The 23,409-nt window shown below is 43.9% G+C and overlaps 2 protein-coding genes across 6 annotated transcripts in view; one reads left to right on the top strand and one right to left on the bottom strand.

Moving 5' to 3' along the window:
• The window catches only part of LOC126865202 (uncharacterized), a 36,927-nt gene that overhangs the window by 6,469 nt on the left and 7,049 nt on the right, over positions 1-23,409 (bottom strand). Inside the window, exons 1-7 of one of the 5 annotated variants that reach the window (XM_050617434.1) lie at positions 18,158-19,948; positions 11,172-11,337; positions 10,841-10,988; positions 10,685-10,767; positions 10,331-10,484; positions 9,934-10,210; positions 4,060-4,516 (exon numbers count right to left, since the gene is read on the bottom strand). In XM_050617434.1, the coding sequence (XP_050473391.1) occupies positions 10,005-10,210; positions 10,331-10,484; positions 10,685-10,767; positions 10,841-10,988; positions 11,172-11,225 (645 nt within the window). In that variant the 5' untranslated portion in view covers positions 11,226-11,337; positions 18,158-19,948 and the 3' untranslated portion in view covers positions 4,060-4,516; positions 9,934-10,004. Of the gene's footprint in view, positions 1-4,059; positions 4,517-8,370; positions 9,672-9,933; positions 10,211-10,330; positions 10,485-10,684; positions 10,768-10,840; positions 10,989-11,171; positions 11,338-18,157; positions 19,949-23,409 lie in introns of those variants that run through there. The other 4 variants (XM_050617438.1, XM_050617437.1, XM_050617435.1 and 1 more) reach the window with 4 other exon arrangements.
• LOC126865200 (probable ATP-dependent RNA helicase CG8611) lies at positions 11,365-22,527 on the top strand. The gene is made up of 9 exons (XM_050617430.1): positions 11,365-11,994; positions 12,060-12,920; positions 12,991-13,257; positions 13,328-13,548; positions 13,649-14,306; positions 14,383-14,613; positions 16,929-17,271; positions 19,955-20,156; positions 22,076-22,527. Exons 1-9 carry the CDS (start codon positions 11,935-11,937, stop codon positions 22,212-22,214), a joined length of 2,982 nt encoding a protein of 993 aa, XP_050473387.1. The 5' UTR covers positions 11,365-11,934; the 3' UTR covers positions 22,215-22,527.

The following is a 23,409-nucleotide window of genomic DNA, read 5'->3' as shown; positions in this document are numbered from 1 at the left end:
GATCGAAACAAGCAATACTAAAGAAATCGTTGTTTCACGAAGGAGCCACGTTCGCCTGGTATCTTGTAACGCCGAGCTGCCGAGGTATTTTCTATTAGATCAAAGTATCGTCCACTAACGAGCATTCGTGACGGCGACACGGTATTAAACTGTCGACGATATCCGCCATTTGAAAACGAGCTGCGATGGGAATAGACAGCGAAAAAGAGCGCGATAGAGACGGATAGTGGAAAACAGCCGTAGGAGGGAAAACAGAGAGAGGCAGAGCGCAGGGAGGACTGGCACGGAAAGAGAGGAAGAGAGAGACGGATGGACAGACAGAGAAATTACAGCCGCATGCTGCGTTCAGGAAACGGCGCATTCTATTGTGCTTTTGTCATAGTTAAACTGTCAGGCCAATTTTGCGTCGAGCCAATTTATGCTCACGTGTCCCGATGTACTCGCGATTCTCCCCGCCGCGCCGCTGCCCCGAAGTGGCACGTTATGCTGGACTGCATAATTTTGCAAAATTTTCTGCGCGCTCGTACACGAGAACGGGAAACGAAGGTGAACCAGACTATCCGTGTTGTTTTCAGACACGTACGACGCGGTCCCGCGTCGAATTTGAATTGCACTGGTACCTCGCCGGAAGACTACCAACGCTTTCAGCCCGTTATATAGCCGTCGCTTCAACGATGTTATGCTAATCGTTTCCAGCGAGACGATTCTTTTCCTTTCTGACGTCATCTGAACGTCGATCTCCTATGGCGGAACCAAAATAATAAGAGAAGCAACAAAAATCGAGTGGAACGATCTCAAGCATCGCCGCAATTACCATTACGATAATTCGTAGTTTAGCCGATGGACGATGTTGCGATTTTGATCACGTACGAAACATGGACGATTCGTTAAAATTCTACGAAGAGTTTACATCGACTTAACGATCGGAGCTCCTCCGGAGCGGTCGGCAAATCGCGAGGGTTCTCTCCCTGTCCCGGCAATTAGCGTAATTAAATAATAATCGAAAGGAGAGAACGGTTGGTCGAGAGAGCTAGTAACCGAACCACGCCCCGAGCATTCGTGATATGCCGACCAATCGGCCGAGACCACGATGTCCTCCCAGGCTCGTCTTAATCACACTACTCTATAACTATCCTTTAATCGAAAGGCCCGCCTTACAAAGGGGCGCGAGAGCCACCGACCATCGCGGAGATATCGTTCCAATCGGACAGCTCGTACCGGACCATCCGATCGTAAGCTTTTTCATCGGAAAGCAGCGGTTTCTACCGGTTGTTAAATGCGTTCCTCTCGATCGTTAAATCCATCTATATCGTCTGGAAAGATGGACGAATATTATCGAAAGCAACGATTTGTTGCGACGCGGGCAGAATTTAAAGTCCGCTCATGCATTATGCATAGTGCGAAAGTGAAACAAACTACGAGCGAAAAACTGGTCCATCGTACACGGCGGCGCTGAGCCTCTTCCAAAATCGATCGGATGCTGGCGTTACACGACAACCGATCGCGCCGATCGTCGCCAAACAGCTTTATTCCGCGTCGATCCAAGAGTATCGCGTTCCATGATATCCTCTTGAGTAAATACACGTATGTAGCACAGTAGAGTCTCGAGACTAGATAGAGAGGCAGAAAGAGAGAGAGAGAGAGAGAGAGAGAGAGAGAGAGAATGAAGAAATTTGTCGACTCGCGAGCATTATCCCGCTTCGAAAGAGGGATCGAAACGGACGAATGCGAGAGAATACCGGTTGAAATCGCGAAAACGATACGCAATCGAGCCTTCCAGCGAAACTTTCATTCGTAACACGTATCCGGCCAATTAGCCGAGGCGTTAAAGTATTCTATGGTTTCAAGGAAAGGCGGTTTGTGCACTTAAACACAGCCGAGTTAACTCGACCCCGCTCAACCGGCAACACTTTCGATGCCCGATGTACATGAATAAAACATCATTCGGAGAGACAGCCGATGCACGAGTGGCGTGCACGCTTGAAGAAAAAAAAAAAAAAAAGAAAAAAGAAGAAGAGAAGAAGAAGAAGAACTCGTAATGTCTGAGAAACGATACTTTGTTCGCGTTCCCGTGGAATCTCGCGAGCAATTACGGGTCGGGACTCGGCCGAACGAGACCGTAAGCGGCTAAATTATTCGGTAAATGCGATCAGTTCCGAAATGTAAAGCGAAAATTGGAGCACCGATGAAAATTTTAAACGCGCGGCAAAATGAATTTTCGACAGCCGTCACGGAGGGGTGGCGCCGACACCTAGATCCCTGTGTTTCAACGTAATTGCGTTATAACACCGACGCGCTTTTGATATATCCTCGATGACGTCAGCTAGTTCGTTCTTCGTTAACGAAACATTAGTTGCCTCAAATGTGTTCTACATTCGAGAGTAAGAATAATTGAACTCTTCGACGGAACGATTGTAAAGTATATGCGCGTCTCTGGTGTCTGGATGACTGCTTGCTTGTCTCGGAGACGAGGACGTGTACGAGAATAGGAGTGAATGGCTGCTGGCACGAGTGTATGCGAGGCTGGTTGTGTCTTCAAGTGCTAGCACGATCTTCCAATGAAATCGCAGTGCATATATACGTCGGGTGGTACAAGCCGGCGCAGACGCGCTACGGAAACAAGCAGGAGGGCGCGTATTTCCACCCTCGACTTGGGCTGGTAATGCCGTGGCCGGGGTGTGAAAATCAGGAGCGAGCCGCGGTGGAGTTGGAGGAGTCGGAAGAGAAAGAGAGCAGCGACAGGAGGGAGGATAAAAAGGGGAGAAAGAGAAGCGCCGGGGTAGGAGGAAAAGGTTGAGGAGGAGCGGAGAGGGGCGGAGGGGACGGTCGGGGAAGAGGGTGAGAAGCCGAAACACCCCTGGGTCCAGCGAGCTAGGGAGGATCAGAAGAGGCAGAGGAGCGAGATAGAGAGGGGGTGGATAGTCGAGTGAGAGGGAGAGATTGCCGCCATTTTACAGTGGCGCGGATCTGCATAACGATCAGAGACTGTCGTGTTTATCAAAGCTTTTCTCCGCCATCTGCATAATTTTCTGCCGCGCCAGGATAGAGAGAACGGGTGGCGAACGGAACGCTCGGACGGGAACGCCTAGATACCCTTGCTCTCCACTCTCGAGTGCATTTTATGTGCACGACTTATGAAACTTTAACGCCCTTACGAATAAATTACTCGAGTAAGCGTCGGTCGCTCTAGCCTTCCGGACGCGTGATTGGGCCATTTGCATTTCAAGTGAGGCGAATTAATAAAAAAATATTTGCCTAATTTCTTGTCAAAACCTGGATTCACTGTGCCGCCTTTAACGTATTCCTCTATCTTGGTATAAATAATCTTCTTGTCGGCAATCAGAATAGATATTTCAATGTTAGAGTTGCCTCGTAACGAACAAACGCGATCGTATATTTGTCCCATGTCGATTATCCGATTCGAGGTAGGAGGAAATTCCTGTGGAAAAGGGCGGCGAAATAAAATTTGCAAGAGACGGATCGATGTTTCTACGTCGACGACATATGTATTCGCGTATTAGAGCATCGACACGGCCGAATTCCCAAAGCAAACGTCGAGAAAGAAAAATATTTAGTGACAGTCCCTATGTATCGATGGGGTGGTACCCGTTATTAGGGTTCTTATTAACCCAGCATATGGACTAGAAGGGCGATCTCAGATACTGATCGAGCCTTCCTCTCTCTTTTACTCTCCGTGTCGGTGATCGCGCGCACAGATACCGCAGTTTGCAGTAACAGGTCCTATTTCAAGGGATTACAAATAGATTTAATTTTTATCGGCCATCTTCTGTTTTCCGATCTATCAGCCAGAATGCAAATGCTCGCTTCTCTCGGACCGTAAAAGGAAACTTGAAAAGAGCGAGCAAATCTCGTTTCGTGTAACGTTATACCTCGATCGTTCGGTGTACCATTTCATGGTTTTAAATATTTTTGATTCCTCGTTATGAAACCCACGTATACACCACTTTTGAAACGTAAACTCTAAGAAGATAATAGACGAAATTGTATTTCTATGTTTCTAATTAAAACGGGTTGTTCTCTCTATTAAGACTCGAGAAATACAGGAAAGATGATATATTTTTATTCGAGCAGTGGATAATAAATTTCCAAACGGAACAACAAATTTATTAATTCGTTTATCAAGAAGTTCAAGGGTAGAACAGTTAACGCGTTAGTTCACTTGATTTGGAGGCTTAATGAGCCCGTTGACACTTTGATGCAGGGTGTCCCGCGTGTCGCCAGGGAATTGCCAGTTCAATAATTCAGAGGCTGGCCGTAATGGAACTTGTCCGCGGGACTCGATCTATCATAGGAAATTGCACGGAGCCCTTTTACCGCCGCTCATAAGAAACATACATATTAGAAGAATAACAGCGGCCTAGCTCGTAACCTCGTGTGTCTGTCGTTCCGTTCCGAGAATTGATTAGAGCCCGGAAATAAATCGTGCGTGCGTGCGTGTAGGTGCATTCGTCGGCATATATCTATCCACGTTCGAAAGAGAACCGAGACATTTCCTCTAAAAAAAAAAAAAAAAAAAAGAGAGAAAAGAAATAAAAAAGAGAAAGAAACTTGTCAAAAAGGGAAGATATGATCGGATTATGTAGAACGAGAGAGGAGAGAGTAGCGCAACATTGGATACGAGAGAAGAATTTCAAAGTTTATCGAATTCCCCACCCAACAGAGATGCTCGCTAGGTGGCCGCTGTTAATTAGCCGTCGATTCATTTAACGGGTTGACTGGCGCGACACGATTATTTCAAGTTTAACGAGCAGTCGATTAATATATTAATGACGATCAGAGGGACTTTGAGTTTTGTTGATGGTCGCGAGACGAAGATGACACGCGGCGTGATTAATTGGTGCATTCGCTTCGAAAGCAGAACCGGTTCGAAATAATCGCCGATTCCGTTTGTGCGAATTTTTCCGGAAGCTCTAAGCTCGTTCCATCTGTTCGAAACGAGAGAACTCGTAGCTCCGACAGCGAACCGGCCTCTCGTCGTCCGTCGGCACCGAGAAACCCTCGACGTCAAAAGCAAAGCTCAGAGGCAATCATGAGCTTTCGAATGCAAAACAGCAGCTTTCGCCTAGCAGCACTCGGCACTTTTACATTTAAATGTAAACTCGCTGAGTGCGCGCCGCAGAGCCACCCTCGCCATATCCTCCCCCATCAAGCAACGGACCCCTTCTCGACCCCCTTCACCACCTCTCGCCCTCCTTCTCTGCACATCGTGCACCCCTATCCGCGTACCGTTTCCATCCGCCTGCTCCACCACCTCCTCTTCCTCCTCCTCCTCCTCCTCCTCCTCTCTTTCGAGGACGTAGGCGATATGGCGGAGGCGCCTGGATTTAATATTTTACACCTCAAATGTTGGGCGCGCGCGCGCCAGCCAGCAATGCAAAACAGCTCGTCGAGTATCCCTCGAGCTGCTGGCCTCCTCCCTCCGTCGCCGTCCATAACGATTCCCTCCCCTTTCGGCTTAGATTGGATTTAAAACGCGCTAATTTGTCGAGCACGACGCGACCCACGCTTTGCACAACCGCCCCGCTCGCGTGTCTTCGACCGTCCGTGTGACCATACTCCTTCTGTAGTCGGAACTGCGTACAGTCGCGCGCCTCTTTGCCACAGAGGTATGTGTAGAGGTGTGTGGGCACGGTGGGCCACATCTAAATTTAAAATCTGCTTTGCATAATGCCCGACCTCGTCGTTGCTCGTCGACCCCGGGACCGCCTAATTGCGGCCTCGTTCGAGCCCCGTGTCCCTTCGACACCTACAGCAGCCATTCTCGAAAAACCGGCTCATTCCGCCCACCACCCCTCGCTCGCTTCCGCCACTTTGAATCGACCGACCAGATAACCGGACACCGTTCCCCTCGTCCTGTCCCTCGTTATCGATCTACCCTTTGTACGAAGATCGATCTTCGATTTTCGAGTAACCTACAATACGACGTTACGTCTTCTCTTCACGAGAAAAGAAATTTATGTTCCTCTAAGATTGAATGAATGTCGGTGGAAAGTTTCCACATTTGACTTCGTCATTATCATACAGCTCAGATATTTCAAAGCAATATCCGAGATCTATCGACTCATAGATAGATGAGTCGAACCACGAAGACACGTAGTAGCGAGGCCATATCTTTCGGCCAGTTGTCGATAATTACCAATTATCAATTACGTGGCGCGGTAACGAGGTAGCGTTCGATCGCTTCACGTAGCCGAACACACGTGCGGGAACGTGGAAACCTCGTTGAGAACGTCGGAAGTCGATCGAAGGAACTCGTTTCCACCCGTTCTTTCTTCCAAGGATAATGGCTCTAGTAATCTAGCTTAACCTGGCGATACAGTACGAAATGAAATATCGCGTATCTGGACTGTAATGGCCGCTTGTACTTGAAAGAAAATCAGGTTTCTTCGTTAAATAACACCTGCATGACAAAGAGCCTGTTTAAAATTACGGTTTGCAAATGAAATTCGTATATGACACGAGGATCAACGTACACACACGAGGTCGACGAGCATTCCGTACACGTGCCTACAGATTTCCATCCCTCGCCCACTAATACAGTCATCGTGACGCATTGTCCAGGAAACTTTGTCACAGTGGTCACGGGGTAGATCGTTCTGTATCGTGTTTAATGTAGTATTAAACGCAGCTATTGTGCCCTACCGTCCATCGTGTTCACAAATTTATTTCCTCGCTTCCCGCTGTCCATCCGCCTCTCCTTAGAAAAGAAAAAAAAAGCACGGACACGTGCCACCCCCGTTACGACGCAAAGAAATTCGAAAGTAATGTGATTACTCCCTTCTGTGTCCGTTTCTCGGGCAGAAACGGTCATCGGTCTGCGTTTCAGTAGCCTTGCATTTTCCACTAGCGAGGGAAGAAGAGAAAAAGAATAGTACCAAGTAAGAGGCAGGCGATAGGTATCCTCTTATTCACATGCTAAGACGTTTCGCCGATATTCGCGTACGATTCTTGGCAAATTAAGTTTTCGGTCATGATGCACGTGATTTCCCATCCCCCATTTTTCCCCCCTCTTCGTCTTATTAACACTGGCTGAAATTTGTAAGTTTGACGCACAACGGAGCATCCAAAAGAGTTATTTAATTTTTAAGACCGTAGGATGTTGGTCGAAATACCATGGTTTCATAGAAACGATGCATCCGATATTAAGCCGCAAAGAAATATCGAGGAGCAAACGGGTAAAGCGTGTTCGCAAGAGTACCTACATGCCTCTTACTGTCGTTACTGGCAGTTTCCTGCGATAACCCCAGCATTATACTCGTGGCCCCTGAATAACAGGGGAAGAGAATTCACAATGGGCCACAATGACTGAGCCAACATTACGAATTAGGCTCGGTTACGCGTTTATTGCTGATTCCGGTCCAGGACAGCGGCGTCGCAGCGTGTTTTCCAAACCGTGCGAGCAAACAGATGAGCTACGAGATACACGGTCGCGAAAGGACGCCACTGCGGAGATGCGAAGTATTAGCATTGGTTAGCTTTATGGGGCGTTCAGTTCCGCCGTTCTATCATCGTCTCTTTCGCGCCCGTGGTGTTCGTCTTTTCGCTCTCTCTTTCCAGCTCACGTTCGGGAGAGAGCGAACGCGGCAGATCAATAAAATCTGTCTGTCTGGAAAAGTAATGCCAAATCGACTGTCCGTTTTTGGCGACGAACAAATAAATGTCACAAAAGGAGTGGAACGGCTACGCGTACCGACCATTCCGTCGAACCAGACGCTTTAAGGTTCGATTTTCTCCTAGTTCGAGACGATCGAATCTATTTGCCAAAACACCGAAAGGGATCGACTTTAGAACATAGTTTGATACCGTAAACGGTCTTTATGGAATATTGATCAGGTGAAGTGTTCTCGTAGGAAATCGAAGAACCTGAAAAATTTGTTTTTTCACGGTTCGGTGACTAGCAAGACCGGAAAGCACGACAAGGGAACCGAAACTGGGACGCAATAATTATTAATCAATTTCGTATTAATTGTTTTCTGGGCGTCGAGCTTAAGTGGGATGTTGTGTTCTGGCTTCTGGCAAGCTCTGCCCCGTAACCAGCTAAAGTGTCATACAAGAAGATTAATTACGTCGCACCACCCTTTATATACACCATGCGTGTGATTACCCTTCTCCTTAATCCTTGGATACTCGTAAAAGTATTCCAAGTTGCGCGCAGATATTAAAGAAGTGTAGTAAACAGCACGTCATTCCGTGAGAAGGTATTTTCTTCAGGAATGACATTCGACGAAAGTTTGCATTTCGCAAATATTTAAAGAACAAGTTCTTCTGGAAATAATAACAGCTATTGTTTTACGTGCCAGCTTACAAGTACCCGTTTATTTCAGACTTATTTCAGTACTAAGTATCATACAAATTTACAAGAAATATTTTAAGGAAGTAACAGCCGCAAATACGATCTTCAATTGATTTAATCTCAGATCAAGACCTCTTCGTTTTTTCGAATAAGCGCGACTCCTTCGTGGTACATATCTACTCTTCGTCGAGTTCTTTTTCGTGATTGCACCCTGGTTGGTGGAAAAAAAGGGGTACGCGAAAATAAAAGAGACTCGAGGGAATAAGATTTCGCCGGTACTTCGTTCTCGATCCACGAAAGAGCCAAGTTAGTTTTATTTTACAATCCATCGGCTTCCACGACACGGAGGGGTGAGTTTCGCCGTCTACTGGTAGGTAGGTACTTCAGTCGAAAGACGAGAAAGAGAGAGGAAGAGAGAGAAAGAGAGAGGAAGAGAGAGAAAGAGAGAGGAAGAGAGAGAAAGAGAGAGAGAGAGAGAGGAACGTGGAATGGTGGTTGGAATCCTTCTGGATGGTTGGACGAATGTCGAGGAGGGTGTATAAGTTGCGAGGGGGCGGACCGGCTGTCAACTAGTGTTTTAAAAGTTTGCGACAGTCTACAAATTGGCTCGCTCAGTTCTTTTTAAAAGCACCACCAACCAACCACGTCGCGTACCCCACTGTGTCTGTCCTTCATGTTCGCAGCCGTATCGTTCAACGGAAAGCTTACGAAAGTTTTTGCTAGCGTCAATTTATACGTCGAGGATATATCTTGTTATCGATAATCACGTAAATTGACGACATCTTCGAGCTTAACCTAACTCTCGTGTAAGGAACACGAAATTGAGAAACATTTGCGCGGTGAAAGGATATTCTAGAATATTGTAAAAGTTGCGCCCGTTGGTGCGTTACTATTCGACGAACGCAAATGATCGCCTAGGAACGTGGTGAAACGGCCGAAATAAATCGTGAGAAGGGTCTTTTTCTATCAGCTATTGTACGCTCGATCATTATTCTCGAGAGTTTCGAGAAAAGTTCCAACCATTTTTGGACAAATCGACTTCCATCTAGAAGACGCCGGTCCTCGTATGGGGAATATGCTTGCGTGCGATTCAAATCCCGGAAGTTTAAAAGTATTTCGACGTAAAACGTGGCCATTTCTCAAATTTTCTATGCAGCTACGCTCCGCCGTGGGCGCATTTGATACACTCTATTAGTCGCATCCCCGGACTGATTTATCGAGTTACCCGCATTATTATACATTTTCCCAGTTACGGGACCGAGATTCATCGTATTCTGGTAGTTTGCCTGCTCTCCGCACATTCCATTAGTTGCGAGTGATCAATGGTTATTACGCGGACTTAAGATTCGAATCTTTTCTAGAAATGGAAATGTTTTGAAAGAAAAAAAAAAAAAAAAGAAAAAAGGGAGGAAAAAGAAACATAAAAATGATATCTATACGCGTCTCTCTATAGAACGAATTATGTACGTACTACGTGTATCGCAAAAAATGATAAAACTTGAAAGCAGTCATTGATTTTAATGCTAAGAAGTTACGGTTAGGAGTTTGAAACCATGAATAAACATACGAATGTTAAATGAACTTGCAACGCGTAAGCAATTAATTACTGTACGTTTTACCTGGTTTTTTCTTGTTGGAAAGTGCAACATAGGGACAAAGTCCAAAGAGTCCACAAGTTTGCGTGTATTAGCTATTTGGATAATATCGGAGATGGTCTCGGTGAATCGAACATCAAAAAATTCTGCGAGAGGAACGATGGTGATTTTAATCCGCCGCCATTGTTCGATTGCATCGTCGATGTGGTTGAAGTTAGTGGTAAATCTGTATGATTCCGTTGTTCCTCGATCCATTCTTTCCGAGCATTATACACAATCATCCATATGCACGCAGAAAATACTGAATGAACAAAACGTAAACTTTGTCAATCATTCATACGGAAGAAAGAACTCGATCGACAAGTACAGTCTAATTAGACATACTCTCTATCGGTGAGTTATATAATTTTAACATACTCACCTAGATAGACACTGCACAGTGGAATGTACCATATTGATTTATCGTAAACATCATATTGCTGTTCGTGCGTCAGATGAATAGACAACGCTACAGACTGATCTATTATGCTAATCACTTGCAAATAAATCCAAGGCACGGCGCACTTAGGTTTCCTCTGTGAACGTAGACCGAAGTTAGCAAGATCGTTAGCGAGTTTAAGCAAGGTTGCTACGTGCCGAAAATACGTTCTTCAAATAAAGAAGTCTACGATCGATTCACTTTCAATACACGACTACAACGCCTGTTGTCTTTGGTCATTTACGCGTTGTATTTCGAACTTATCGAGAAACATCAACCAGCTAAATATATACTTACGGAAATTGATCCCAAGGCGAGATACGCACTGGCCAGTAAAAACGATACTATGTATACAAGGAAGAAAATCACGGCTGTTTGTGCTAAGAAATTCAAGTTCTACATTAGTGTCATGATATTTTTCGAATAAATCTATGCGTTCGTCATTGTACCCACCTTTATACCTTATTTGCAAGTTTTTCAAAACTTGCAACCAATTAAAACCAAGTATACCCCAATTTTCGACGGAATTAAAGAATCCTTCGTCCGTTGTTTTCGAAAAATATCTGCTCATCAACAGATTTATCATAAGTATTGACAGCGACTAGAAAAATGCAAAATGAATAGATAACATAGTAGGAAAAAGATATAGAAATAGAATATATAACGTAGTAACGATAATATTCGTCATCGATAGAAACAAGTCTGAACAGTAATTTAACAATATTTTCCGTTACCGTACCAAGTGTTCAAAACCGGTTTAAGTGACGGATTGTCTGTCACTTACCATGGTGTAGGTGCTGATGATCCTTGTGATCAACGCTAGTCCGATACAGTACATGTTCTTGTCGAATTGTTAACGTCTTGATACGATGAACTACGAATGCGAAATGCTCGAACCAGCAGGAATGATCACTGTTTTCGTTACTACGTCAAACGACACTTGACTGATCCTTCGTAAAAAATGTAAACACAAATGTCCACAAGTAAATACGCGCTTAAATTTTAAAACTACAAAATTCAATTCTTATAGCAATTCGATCCATCTACTAATTCCTCTGATTATTTCTTCATAAATCTACGCTCGAATCATTATTATCAATAGTAATCGATAATACTTCTAATCGATAATAATTAATTTCGCAATAAGGAGAAAATATTGCATTGGTGTATATATTTGATAATTTTTGCGTGATATAGCGATCATTATAGAAAAATGTTATTATTTCACTCAGAAACGTATATCTACAAAACCCACATGTGTTGACAATAATATAAGCTTCTCAAAAAATAATGTTTATTATATTTCTAACGTGGATTTAATCACAGATCGAAAGAAGACTGCATTTTCGACAGTAGCCTCGAAGCCAGCCGCGCGCAACGATCTGCGCATGCTCAGTGTCTAAACTAGTCGAACGTAAATGTGTGCCTGACATGTGCTTTTAGGTTAGTTCCACGTTTTTTAATACATATTGTGTTTGTTAATCAATAATTATAGACGTGCGCGTTGTTCTTTTTGAAAGTGTACATTAAAAGAATAACAGTTCCAAATGACTATACAAGATATGGATATTTCTTTGAATATATGTGCAAAACCTGTTGATAAAAAGGTAAGTGAAAGGTTAAAAATGTTGTTAAATTGTTATTTTCATGGAGAATTGTAATTTTTCAATAGAAAATAGGGACAGAAGATGATTCTGTCCTTAGTTTAATGAGGCAGACAAAAAATGAGGTAGCTAAAAGTAAAGTTCAAAACAATAATGAGTCAAAAAAAGTATCCGTTAGAGAAAATAGTACGACTAAAAAAAGAATTAAACAAAAGTCTTTAGGAGCAATTGTTGCACTGAAATTAAAGGGAACTAATACACCTAATAAAAATCAGTCTTCTGTTGTACAAAATAAATTAAAGACTAAATCACAAGTAAATATTAAACAGAAGCAGTCGCAACAAGACATATCTAAAGAGCCTACAAAAGAATATAAAAATGATATAGAAATAAGTGACTCTTTGAACAACAAAGTGAATGAAGATTCTGATGTCCCTGTTATTTCATTCACTAAAGTTACCAAAGAAAATTTTGGTAAAACTTTGTTAGCAAGAAAGAGAAACGTTACAGATACAAATACTAAGAAGACATTGTCTAGCATATTTTCAAAACGACCAGAATCTGAAGTTAAAGAAACTAGTTTGTTCGATTCGTTAAAGACAAGAGAACCAGATGAAAATGATATATCAAAAAAGAAAGCTAAAGAGGAATTTAAAGAAGAATCCAGAAAACCTTCTGATTTACCAGAAAAGATAAATCTTGGCAAGAAAAAAAAGAAAAAACAGCTAGAAAAGTCTAAAACTGATAACAATAGCAATGTAGGAGATAATAAAAATACAAATTTCTCTCATAAACCTGTTGGAAAGATATCTTCCTTATTTGGGCATAACCCAGATATACCAAACATTGGACAAAGATTAGTAAAACCGATAAACGAGCCTATATTTACAGGGACAACCTTTACCGATCTTAAAATTCATCCTTTCATGGTTAGTATCGTAGAAATGGTATATCTGATATAACAATATATATTTTAATAATTATGAAACATTTTATCAGATATCTAACTTGGAGCAAAATATGCATATCACTAAAATGACTATAGTGCAGCAGAAAGCAATTCCCCAGATATTTTCAGGGAAAGATATTCTAGTTAGATCACAAACTGGTTCTGGGAAGACATTAGCATATGCTTTGCCTATAGTTGAGTGTTTACATAAAATTAGACCAAAATTAAGTAGAAATAGTGGTTTGAAAGCTCTTATAGTTGTACCAACTAGGGAATTAGCACTACAAACTTACGAGTGCTTTCTGAAATTAATAAAAGTAAGTGCTGCATTATTAATTATTTATCGATCACTTGAGTACATTTCCATTCATTTTCCAACGTGTTTAGCCATTTACGTGGATCGTACCAGGATATCTAGCAGGTGGTGAAAAAAGAAAAGCAGAAAAAGCTAGACTGAGAAAGGGATGCAATATTTTAGTCGGTACACCGGGTAGATTACTAGATCATATAAAACGAACGACGGCTTTAAAATTGAGCGATGTTAAATACTTCGTTTTAGACGAGGCTGATAGAATGTTTGACATGGGGTACGAGAAAGATATATCTGGGTATGTTCTTTATCCGTAGCAAAAAATATATAAAAATAAAAATAGAAGTAAAATAAAAAAAAACTAATGTTAATATTTTTATAATACAATACCATTTCAGTATAGTAAGTGCTTTGAAGGTGTCACTCCCAAGTCAAAACACAGGATACGATGCCATGAAAATGTTGCGTCAAAATATAAAGAAAGTTTTTACGGATGAAGATCTTGAGCACTTGGAAAATAGTGCTGATTTAGAAGAATCTCGAAACGATAAGCAAAAGGATAACTTATTGGTTGAATCGAACAAGGGTATAGATGTAGAATCTGAGGACGATGATATTGTCGACGATACTAAACGAAAACAAGTGTATCATTCTAGCAGTGACGATGATTCCGACCAATGCGAGCCTTACGTTAAATCGAAAAAATCAGATAGGCAGAAAGCTTGTTCAGACTTTGTGGAAAAGAAGGAGTTTGATACCCTGGAAGATAAGACGCAACTCAAAGAAGATGATAATCATAGTGGGGACGAGTCGAGAAGGCAGACGATTTTACTTTCCGCGACATTGACACAGGCGGTAGAAAAATTGGCAGGCCTTGCTATGGATCATCCTGTTTTCATCGATGCTGCTAAAGAAAATTTGGAAACAACCGGTGGTGATGCAAACGAGCTTAACGAAGATTTAGTAGTTCCACAAAGCGTGAATCAAAGTTATATCGTCACACCTCCAAAACTGAGAATGGTGACTTTAAGTGCTTATATCGCGGGAAAGTGTCAGGTAGATTTTCTACATGAAACTACAATACTATTTTTTCGTACTTAAAATTTTATAAGCTTGCTTGTACTATTAATAGAGCCACGGTCAACATAAAATACTGATATTTATGGCCACGCAAGATATGGTTGATTATCACACGGAGATCTTATCGTCTGTACTAACTAAACCCATCGACGAAGATGACGACGATTCTGATCCTTTGGTCGATGTGGAATTCTTCAAATTACACGGTAGCATGACTCAAAAGGAACGAACCGAAGTATTCAAAACTTTCAGACAGGCGAAAAGTGGTGTTCTACTCTGCACGGTAAGTAACGTTTTATGCATCTAATAGTTAATAGCTTGGAAATTTTCAATGATTTCGTGAAAGCTTACCCATTAGTCTAAAGTAAAATAGAGTCACGAGATCATTTTATGAAAACAGCGAAACTCCTCTGTGAGAACAAAAATTATTATAAAACAGTGGCAAATGAGAGAAACGGAGAAGGAAAGAGTAGAAGAAAAGCTAGAGACACCAACGGCACTCCCCCAGCGGTAAATTACCCCGTGGCTTATTCTTTCGGAGCAGAATTTAATATCTCTGGACCCACGCTGTGCCCGGAGGTTAAAAATTATGCGCGCACATGAGGCCTTCGTAACGAGTATAATTATGATTGTCCGTTATCTGCTAGCCCTTTCTTTAATTGTTTTCTACATTTAAATAACGAATGCTCGCATTAATAATGCTTATCCTGATAGAGAGATTTCATCGGGAAAGCCGTCGGTGCTGATACTGATACTCACGAAAAATTCTAATTCTGGAATGCGAGCATTGGCTTGAAAGGCGTTTCCTACGTGTTATTTCGAAGAATAACGCGATGCAACGGTTTACGACCGATAGACAACTTTCTTTCCTTTACTAATTACCATCGTATTAGACGAATCAAATTAATCGTGTATCGATTTAGTGAATCAACTTTCTGTTATATCGTGACTCCATGACAACTGCTTTATCATTTTAATTAGTGGTGAAAGTGATCGATCCTGACGCCCGATAAATATCGTTAAAAATGCAGTAGTAATAATTAAATTCATTATCGTTCGCTTTGCAATTTTCTTCCTCGTCGGTTAACATGAATTTAAAGCGCCACTTGAACGAAGAAAAAGGAAGAGACCATCAAAGTCCAGCGGAATGCACGAATTTTAAAATTCATGATCCACGACACGCAACAGTGTTACACATTACTCACAGCAAAGATTAATTTCTTTTAATCAGGCGAATGCATCGTTGATTCAACACGTGTTTCACGGTAACTCGTTACAGCTTGTCATTATTCTTTCTACCTTCTTCATTAGTCTCTATATAAACCGATTAATTGCTATTAAGATTATCGAATAAATAAAGCAAAGAACGTTTAAGGGAAAACGGACATCGCGAAACGTTTGTGCCGGTGTTTTCGTCTTCGTTAAAATTTTGGCGCTTTACTTTCGAAAGGTACAAACGTTGATCGCAGAGTGCCTGAACAACGATGGCAGCCGCCCACATTTTACAGCGTCACTTGAACGAAGATTCTATGGCAGCATTATTAATTTCCACGTTGAAAACTCACGAGAGCCCCCGCGGATGGAATGTTCCGCGGCTCTCAGCGGTGGTGAATCCGGATCCACGAGGTGATCTATGGTCCGAGTGAGATGTTTTGAGCGGACGATCCGTTCTCGATCCTCCGAGCCACGATCGCGGCCTCTCTCCTAAACGATCGTTTGTCTTAATCGCTGCCATCGATCGCTCCTCGTCCCTGTTTTCGTTACATTATATCGCACCGGTGGCAGCTGCGGTGCTTGTTTCATCTAAAGATACGTGGGCGTCCTCGGCCGATTTCACTTTATCAGACTATCTTTCGGTCGAGTTCTAATCGGACTTGTTTATACCCGCCGATCAATTACGACGATCTTGAAATATTCCTTCTCGGGAAAATAGTCGATCATTTAGTATAATATATCTGTATAGAATAAGTTTATCGTGGAAAAATAATACCATAATCAGCGTGAAGAAACGGATGAAACAAAATCGCGCCGATAAAACACGGTTCGCCGTCAGGATCAGTATTTTATTTCGATAGGGCTAACTTCTTTCTCGTTTTCCTTCACCCCGGCGCCTGGACCGTTGCGTCGTAGGTTGGCGTCGAATTAATTCGATAAAAAGATATAAAAAGGAAGAAGACAGACACATCCGTATCGTGCCGCGAAAGAATTTTCGGGGCTACGACGCCCCCCACTGGTGGTCCGGGATTAGTCTCCAGGGTCGTCAAGCAGAAACTCGATGTGCTCCGTTCGGTAAATCATTGGTTAACCGAACGCAAGGAAATCAGGGCCGTGCTCAAACGTTCGCTGTTGGGGTTTCACAGCGGGCGCTCGCTGCCAGCCGCGCGCATTCACCTTCGTACAAAACGAGAAATCGGCACGGTTTGTAAGACATTTGTACCGGCAGATCGCACGCTCTCTCGGTCCTTGCTCTCGCCTCTTGGATTATTATCGAAGAACAACATGTCCGAATCATCGGCCACGGCACAACTTTTCTCTCTTCAAGTTTTCCATAAGTATACTTTTAATTTCAAATGTACACGTTCGATTCTCCTTATTTAGGATGTTGCAGCTCGAGGATTGGATCTACCAAAGGTGGACTGTGTGATTCAATACACAGGACCGACGTCTGCCAGGGATTACGTGCATCGAATCGGTAGAACCGCGCGAGCTGGTTCTTCCGGTTCGGCCACTATCTTTTTAACCCCGCCAGAAATTGAATTTGTCCGAATGCTCGAGTCTAGGCGTATCAGAATCAGGCAAGAGATCATGGACGATATTTTAGACAACCTACTGACTCCCCTGTCGAAACATTCTTCCGTTCACAACGCAGCGATCGAGCTTCAGAATCAGTTCGAAACTATGGTGTTGGAAGATACGAAATTGCGGGAAAGAGCGTGCAAAGGTAAGTCTGCTCTAAATACGCTAACGTAGATGGGTGATAGATGTATGCACGGAGGTAAGAGCTCGATAGAAAGTGGAGTCGGCTTTACGGTTTTACGCTTAATCCGATTTTAACCTCTGCCATGATGAGACACAAAGTACTCAGGAAATTTAGCGAAGGATGAGGAAGCACGCACTTCGATTCAGTTGGATCGGAACGAAAGCGAGCTGACTTTGGGGGACAGTAAGCCAATTCCAGCGGGCACCCTACTCGCATATAAAGCAACCCTTACACGACCGCGTTACAGAGCCTTTGCTCCGTCTCGGTTTTCGTCGGCCACTTGGATATTTACATACTCTCTGGATGATGGGAGCGATGATCTTGTTTGCTGTGTCATGGTTCCCCTATTAGAGTCGTTAAGCCGAAAAATTTATTTGCTGCGATAATAAATCCATTAGAACGCGACGATTCGAGTTTCATTCGGAGGGAATATTTATCCTTATGCTCGAATATTACGAGCCAGCTGTAAAGTACGATTTGCGATGGCAGAGAGACACAGTCGATAGTGTCAGTAGTGTTCTCGCCGTTCGAGGGTGATCGATTCCAAAACGAAAAATAAAGGCCATAAATCTTTCTAAGAGGTTTTTGAATTTCGTAGTTGTATCACGTCAAGCGTGGCTTTACACGAAGGTTAGCCACGGTTTTTGAGCGCTTAGCCGCCTCCAGATTTGAGTGACGGTACACAGTTAACCACTTGACCGTGCCTCTACGTGCCTCGGGTGATTGATAGATTAATTGTCGTTGATAATTCGACGCTGCGCTTTCCACGAGGTTGTGCCGTTACAAAGAAACAGAGAAAGGCCGTGAAAGCAAGAGATGAACACAAATTTGATTTAGTTGTACGTACCTTGAAGTCGGAAACCTTTCAGACGATACCGTGATTCTTTTCTTTTTTTTTTTTACAACACCTTGAAAAATCATAACGATGACGAAGCAATATCTAAAAAAGAAAAAGAAAAAGTATCAAACATTTCGTAACGATATCTTTCGTTCTTTTCTAAGTCCAGAATTTAATTCGCGAGCAATGTAGCATCCTGGCAGAGCGCATAGAAGTGGAAATCTTGCTAATTCGTAACATTATCGCCCCAATAGAGCCGAACAGCCCTCAATAGTGAATACAACTCTATAGAACAACCCCCTGGCCTTCGACCACTACCACCAATCAAAGAGATTCATCCACTCCAGCTCGTGTATATGTGTCGTCCTTTATACCAGTCCTTAGCTATAACCGTTTCAGTGTAACTTTGGTAAACGATTCCGATACTTTTCCATCTTTATTAAATTCTATGAAAATTTATACCATCATCTGCCCATTTACGTTTCTTCGCGTTTGTGTTATAGACTTATTACCAATGAAACGATATATAGCAAATATTTTTTTGAACGAAAAACGTAATTCAACTTTCCGAAATAAAGGAATTACGAATGTTTATCCCCGATATATTTTTTACAAAATTCTTTCTACTAAGAGGAAGTGGATAAATGGTACACAACAAGTTAGATCGAATCTAGTGTAGACCACTTGCACGCCTTTCGCATGGGGGTGGCCGACACAATCCAACCACTGAATGTGGCTTCCGCCAAAACCACTTACGCTTTGTGGCGAGAGACTCTTAACAATGCGATACAGGATACAAATACAATAAGACGCAGTTACATCACTTAGGAACAATGCCACCCCACCCGGCCCACTCTTGCACCCCCTACTCGCGTTCTCTCTGCCTTCTCGGCTAGATACCACCCCCGCGGGTGATTTATGTGCTAAATGGAGAAAAACATTTCTCCCTTTTCAACGTCGACACCGGGCCACGAGAGAAAGATCTTTGCAAGTTTCTTATGTACGGAAGCGTCGAGTCGGGATAGAAGGCAGACGGAAATCAAGCCGGAAAATGTCAAGACATAAGGTCTACGTGGTGAATTATCGGAATTAAAGACGCTTAAGTTTTCCTGACAGAAATAGTCGTCCAAGTTCTTTTTACTAGATCTTATGTTTTAATTTTCACGTACGATATCGGTTCGACAAACAAATTTGATATGCGCTCGGAAACACATCGGAAAGAAACAACGAACTCGCAGATATTCTTTGACATCGATAATCGTAGCTTTCGACTGGGATGAATTTGATCGAGGGGGAGAAGCTGAAGCATGCCGATCCGTCAAAAGAGCGGACAGAGAAGCACTTCACGGTAGATTTTTCGCACGGAGTGACAGTAACACTGGCACATGTCAAGTTCTCTCAGGATCGGCGAACCCCCGAGTTTCTCACCCGCTCGCGGAAGCTGGAGAAGTTAAGAGGGAATAAGGGGGATGACTATTAGCCACAGCACTTGACTCGACCCCCGTTAATGCCTCTTAATAGCACACCGCGGGCCACACACCCCATAGAATCGCGTGCGCTGCCTGCCCCCCGTGGAACTTAATGGAAGCTCGATTAATAAGGGCGCGCAGTCAATGATTAACATCCGAGTTACAGTGCACGTGGCCTCATTTACACGTGGACGGGATCCACGCAATTCTTAAAGCAGTTCGCGACGATTCTCGAGATTTTGTTCGCGTTGCTCGTCGAACGTTATTAGAGCTTGTAACGTCGCACGATCAGCTGCGATCAAACGCGCGAGTGATCTGGGATCTGGTTGATTTTCAGCGTACACCTCGTGGATACGTTTCTACTCTAGCTACCCACGCGACATGCGGGAGATCTTCGATCGACGAACCGCCCATTTGGGTCACTACGCAAAGAGTTTTGCTCTAAGGGAAACTCCGCAGCGAATCGGTGGAATAGGGAAAAGACTGCACGAGAAAGACAGCTCGAAGCAACAGCATAACAACAGGCTCACGAACGAGAAGTAAGTACTCGATTTTATTTTGCGATGTCTCTATCGTTACGTCATCTTATTCGATACGATACGATAATCCGAACGGATTCTTATTCGATTTCAAAGAGGAACAGGCGAGACAGACTGCCGGGTGACCGGTTGGTCGATGTTTGAGGTAGACAATCACGGAGACGAGCTCGCTCGCAGTATTAATGACGGATTCATGCGTGGCTTAGCGTGTTAACTGCGGTGCACCCCTCTCTCCATCTCTCCCTCTCTTTCCCTCTCACGACAATAACTAACAAACGCAACCACGTGTGTTAACAGATAGTACACGCAAACGTAGCGGGAGGACAGCTCGTGGTTCCTAGAGAGGTTAGATACGTCAAAACTGTCGCTTTGTGTCATTCGTCATGTACGACGAACGGGCGGACATGGTGTACGGTGGCTGGCAACCATAAGCCATACGGCTCTCGTCGTGCTCATCCTCGTTGTTCCCTATCTCTCTCGGTTTCCCTTCGTTTCTCTCTATCTGACGTCGGTTGGCTCTCGTTCTCTCTAACCGCGTCTCCGTCTATCTCTCCGGGTATGCATTTCACATGGCATTCGGCTGGCTTCTGCCCTTCTCCAGGCTTCTCCCGTTCTCTCTCTCTCTCTCTCTCTCTCTGACTATATCTCTCCATTGTTCATAATTATACAATACGGCTATTAAACAGACTGATGCGACCGCTACTTCCGGCCCTGGCTGCGCCATTTACGGAAACCACGGGACGAGCACGAGCCTCCCTTCACTCTCTGCTTCTCCTGTCCCCTGTCTCTAATCTTCTCCCTCTTTATGGAAAACTCTCACCCGCAACGTCACTCTGATTTTCTGGCCATCGCTCGTTATTTCTTCAACGTGCGGTATTTTTTCCGGCGCGAGGAGGTCGCGTTTCGTCGATCACGACTATCGGCCGATAAGACGGCGCGTGAACCGTAACGCTAAATTACTCTTTCGCTGTACGACGCGACGACCGTTTCGAATAAATCCGGCCTTTCCACTCTCATTTATGTCTCCTATATTTGGCTATTTCGTCTTACAGTTCTAATCGTAGAACTTACACAGTAACCGCCTGTCGCTCGCTCCAAAGGGTATTTACCTATCGAGATGTATATCGACGTTTCGTTAGTGACACGCACCATGCCGCTTTCTTTGGGGCAGACATTAAGCACTAACTTGTTTAATGCGATTTGAATGGGCGTGCTTTCGATGCACACAACGGGTAACCGACGGGTGCCCTCCACCCGTAGAGAGAGAACAAGTTCGTTTTAATGGGTGAAAGGCGGGCACCGAGCTGACGCTCCAATGGATCGAGAGACCCATGGTGTACGCCTCTGTGGGTGCGATTACGCCTGTTGTTGTGTGCGTTTCTCTATATATATTTACCGACTCACGCCAGGGTATACGTGTCACCATGTGCGCCCGTGAACACGTCTAAACACCATCTTTTCCACGATGGATCATAGGATACGCGAGAAGGAAACGCTTTAGGAAACGTTCGTCTTGGAGAGGCGAATCGAAGGGAACGGTTGTTTTTGGCGAGGTTGCAGATTTTTGCGGACACATCGTCGTATCGGATGCTTCCGTAGAAAAGAACGATTCCGTTTTCTTTCTGATTTCGATGGTTCTTTTGTGGCGCAGCATTAGCCGCCGCCGAAGATTAGGCGAATAAAACGGATCGACCGGGAAAAACTTAGTGACGAACGTGAAATTCGGCACGGCAGTTGGCCGAAATTCCCTGGCACGCCAGCGGACCAGGGGGTGTATTGCCGGTTTTTAATGCGAGTCCGCTTTTTTGTCGATTTTCGATTACCTCGCTCTGTCCTCGCCACATGTCGTTTACGTCGAATTACCGAAAATTGCGGGTTAGCCCTAATGCGACGATTAAGGAGCGTCTCTGCGTTTTCAGGCTCGACGGGGAGCCGGCAAAGAAGCAGAAGCGTCAAGGTGACGAACCGAAGATGGGGTTGCTGAAGAGAGTCAGAATGCTTAACACCTCCGAGTACGACAGCGGCCTCGAGCCCGTGAAGAAGCCAAAGAAATCCTGAGCTACGCATTATCACCTCGACTACTATCGAACAAAATGCGATTTCGTTATCGTGATTCCCACCTCTCATGTAAATACACTGCCTTCCTTTAAGCGCACGGTTAACCGGAAAATCAGGTTACTCGCACTTTCCTCATTTTATCGAAACTGCTGCTTGCTTATTCCGTTATACCATGCGATGTACGTATCCGTAGGTACATGGTTGCACAGATCGATTGTCTTGTATATAGAAATATGATCTCGTTCGATATCACGTATGATATAAAGATACCAAATGTGTGAATATTACGGAAGGAATAAACTCGGCTTACGAAGCTTGCGCGTTACGTTCCTCGTCTACCTCTCTTCCCAAATGAAGTAATTAAATAATTTCAACGAAATTCCTCGCTCCTTGCACAGTTCGTCGTATCGTATACTCGCAGAGCATAGTAAACAGTGCACTAAATTGCGCTACGCCGAGTGTGCGCGGATGTGGTGTTTTTTGGTCGTAAATATGCGAGGACGAGGCGTAAGTATGTCGGTATGCAGACGAACGCAGAATAAAAGGGGGAGACAGAACCGAAAGAGGAAGGGGAGGAATAAGGGCGGAGGGATATGATTAATACGGCAGCATTATTTTCAGATTTTTTGCAGCGCGATCCGCGAGCGCAAATTGCTTGCAAATAAAGGCGGCGTCGACTATCGCCGCTGGTAGGACAACGAAGAAGCGGAGGGGAACAACGTTGAAGAAGAGAAGGGGTGGAGGCCGAGAGCTCAGCCGGGCTTAATTTAATTTAATTATGCCTTCTTTCTTCGCTACCAACGCGCTGGAAGATAGATGGCGTGCTCGGAATCGCCTGAATTGCCTCTCCTGCCGGCATCGGCGTTCGGAATTGCGATTTTCTCTGATAGATTTCGACTTTCCATTAATCGGTCAACCTTGCCGATTAATCGTTGCGATGGCGACATTCGCGAATTTTTCATTCGAAAGTTCGATTCAGCGTTCGGTATTGCATTCGCGATTCTACTCGGCAGCCGATTTCCAAGTGGCGGCTGCGTCACGAAATAGAAATTTATTCGGTCTTCGCGTGCAAAGTTCGTTGGTCGATTTACCCGCGACGAGGAATAATCACCGAACAGCGATTTTTATTCCGCGTGACCGCATATTTTCGAAAAATCAAGCAGATGGTCGTGAGCCGACCCATCGTGTCGTTCGG

The sequence above is a fragment of the Bombus huntii genome, chromosome 4 (genome assembly GCF_024542735.1).
Source record: "Bombus huntii isolate Logan2020A chromosome 4, iyBomHunt1.1, whole genome shotgun sequence".
In the NCBI taxonomy this organism is placed as follows: Eukaryota; Metazoa; Arthropoda; class Insecta; order Hymenoptera; family Apidae; genus Bombus; species Bombus huntii.
The sequence above is the reverse complement of the archived record's forward strand: the minus strand, read 5'-3'. Positions and strand labels throughout refer to the sequence as shown.

Bases quoted from the DNA above. Each gene is read 5' to 3' on its own strand.
- LOC126865200 (XM_050617430.1), top strand. From the start codon at position 11,935: ATGACTATACAAGATATGGATATTTCTTTGAATATATGTGCAAAACCT. The intron at 14,307-14,382 runs GTAGATTTTCTA...TACTATTAATAG, and splicing joins ATATCGCGGGAAAGTGTCAG to AGCCACGGTCAACATAAAAT. The intron at 14,614-16,928 runs GTAAGTAACGTT...CTCCTTATTTAG, and splicing joins GTGGTGTTCTACTCTGCACG to GATGTTGCAGCTCGAGGATT.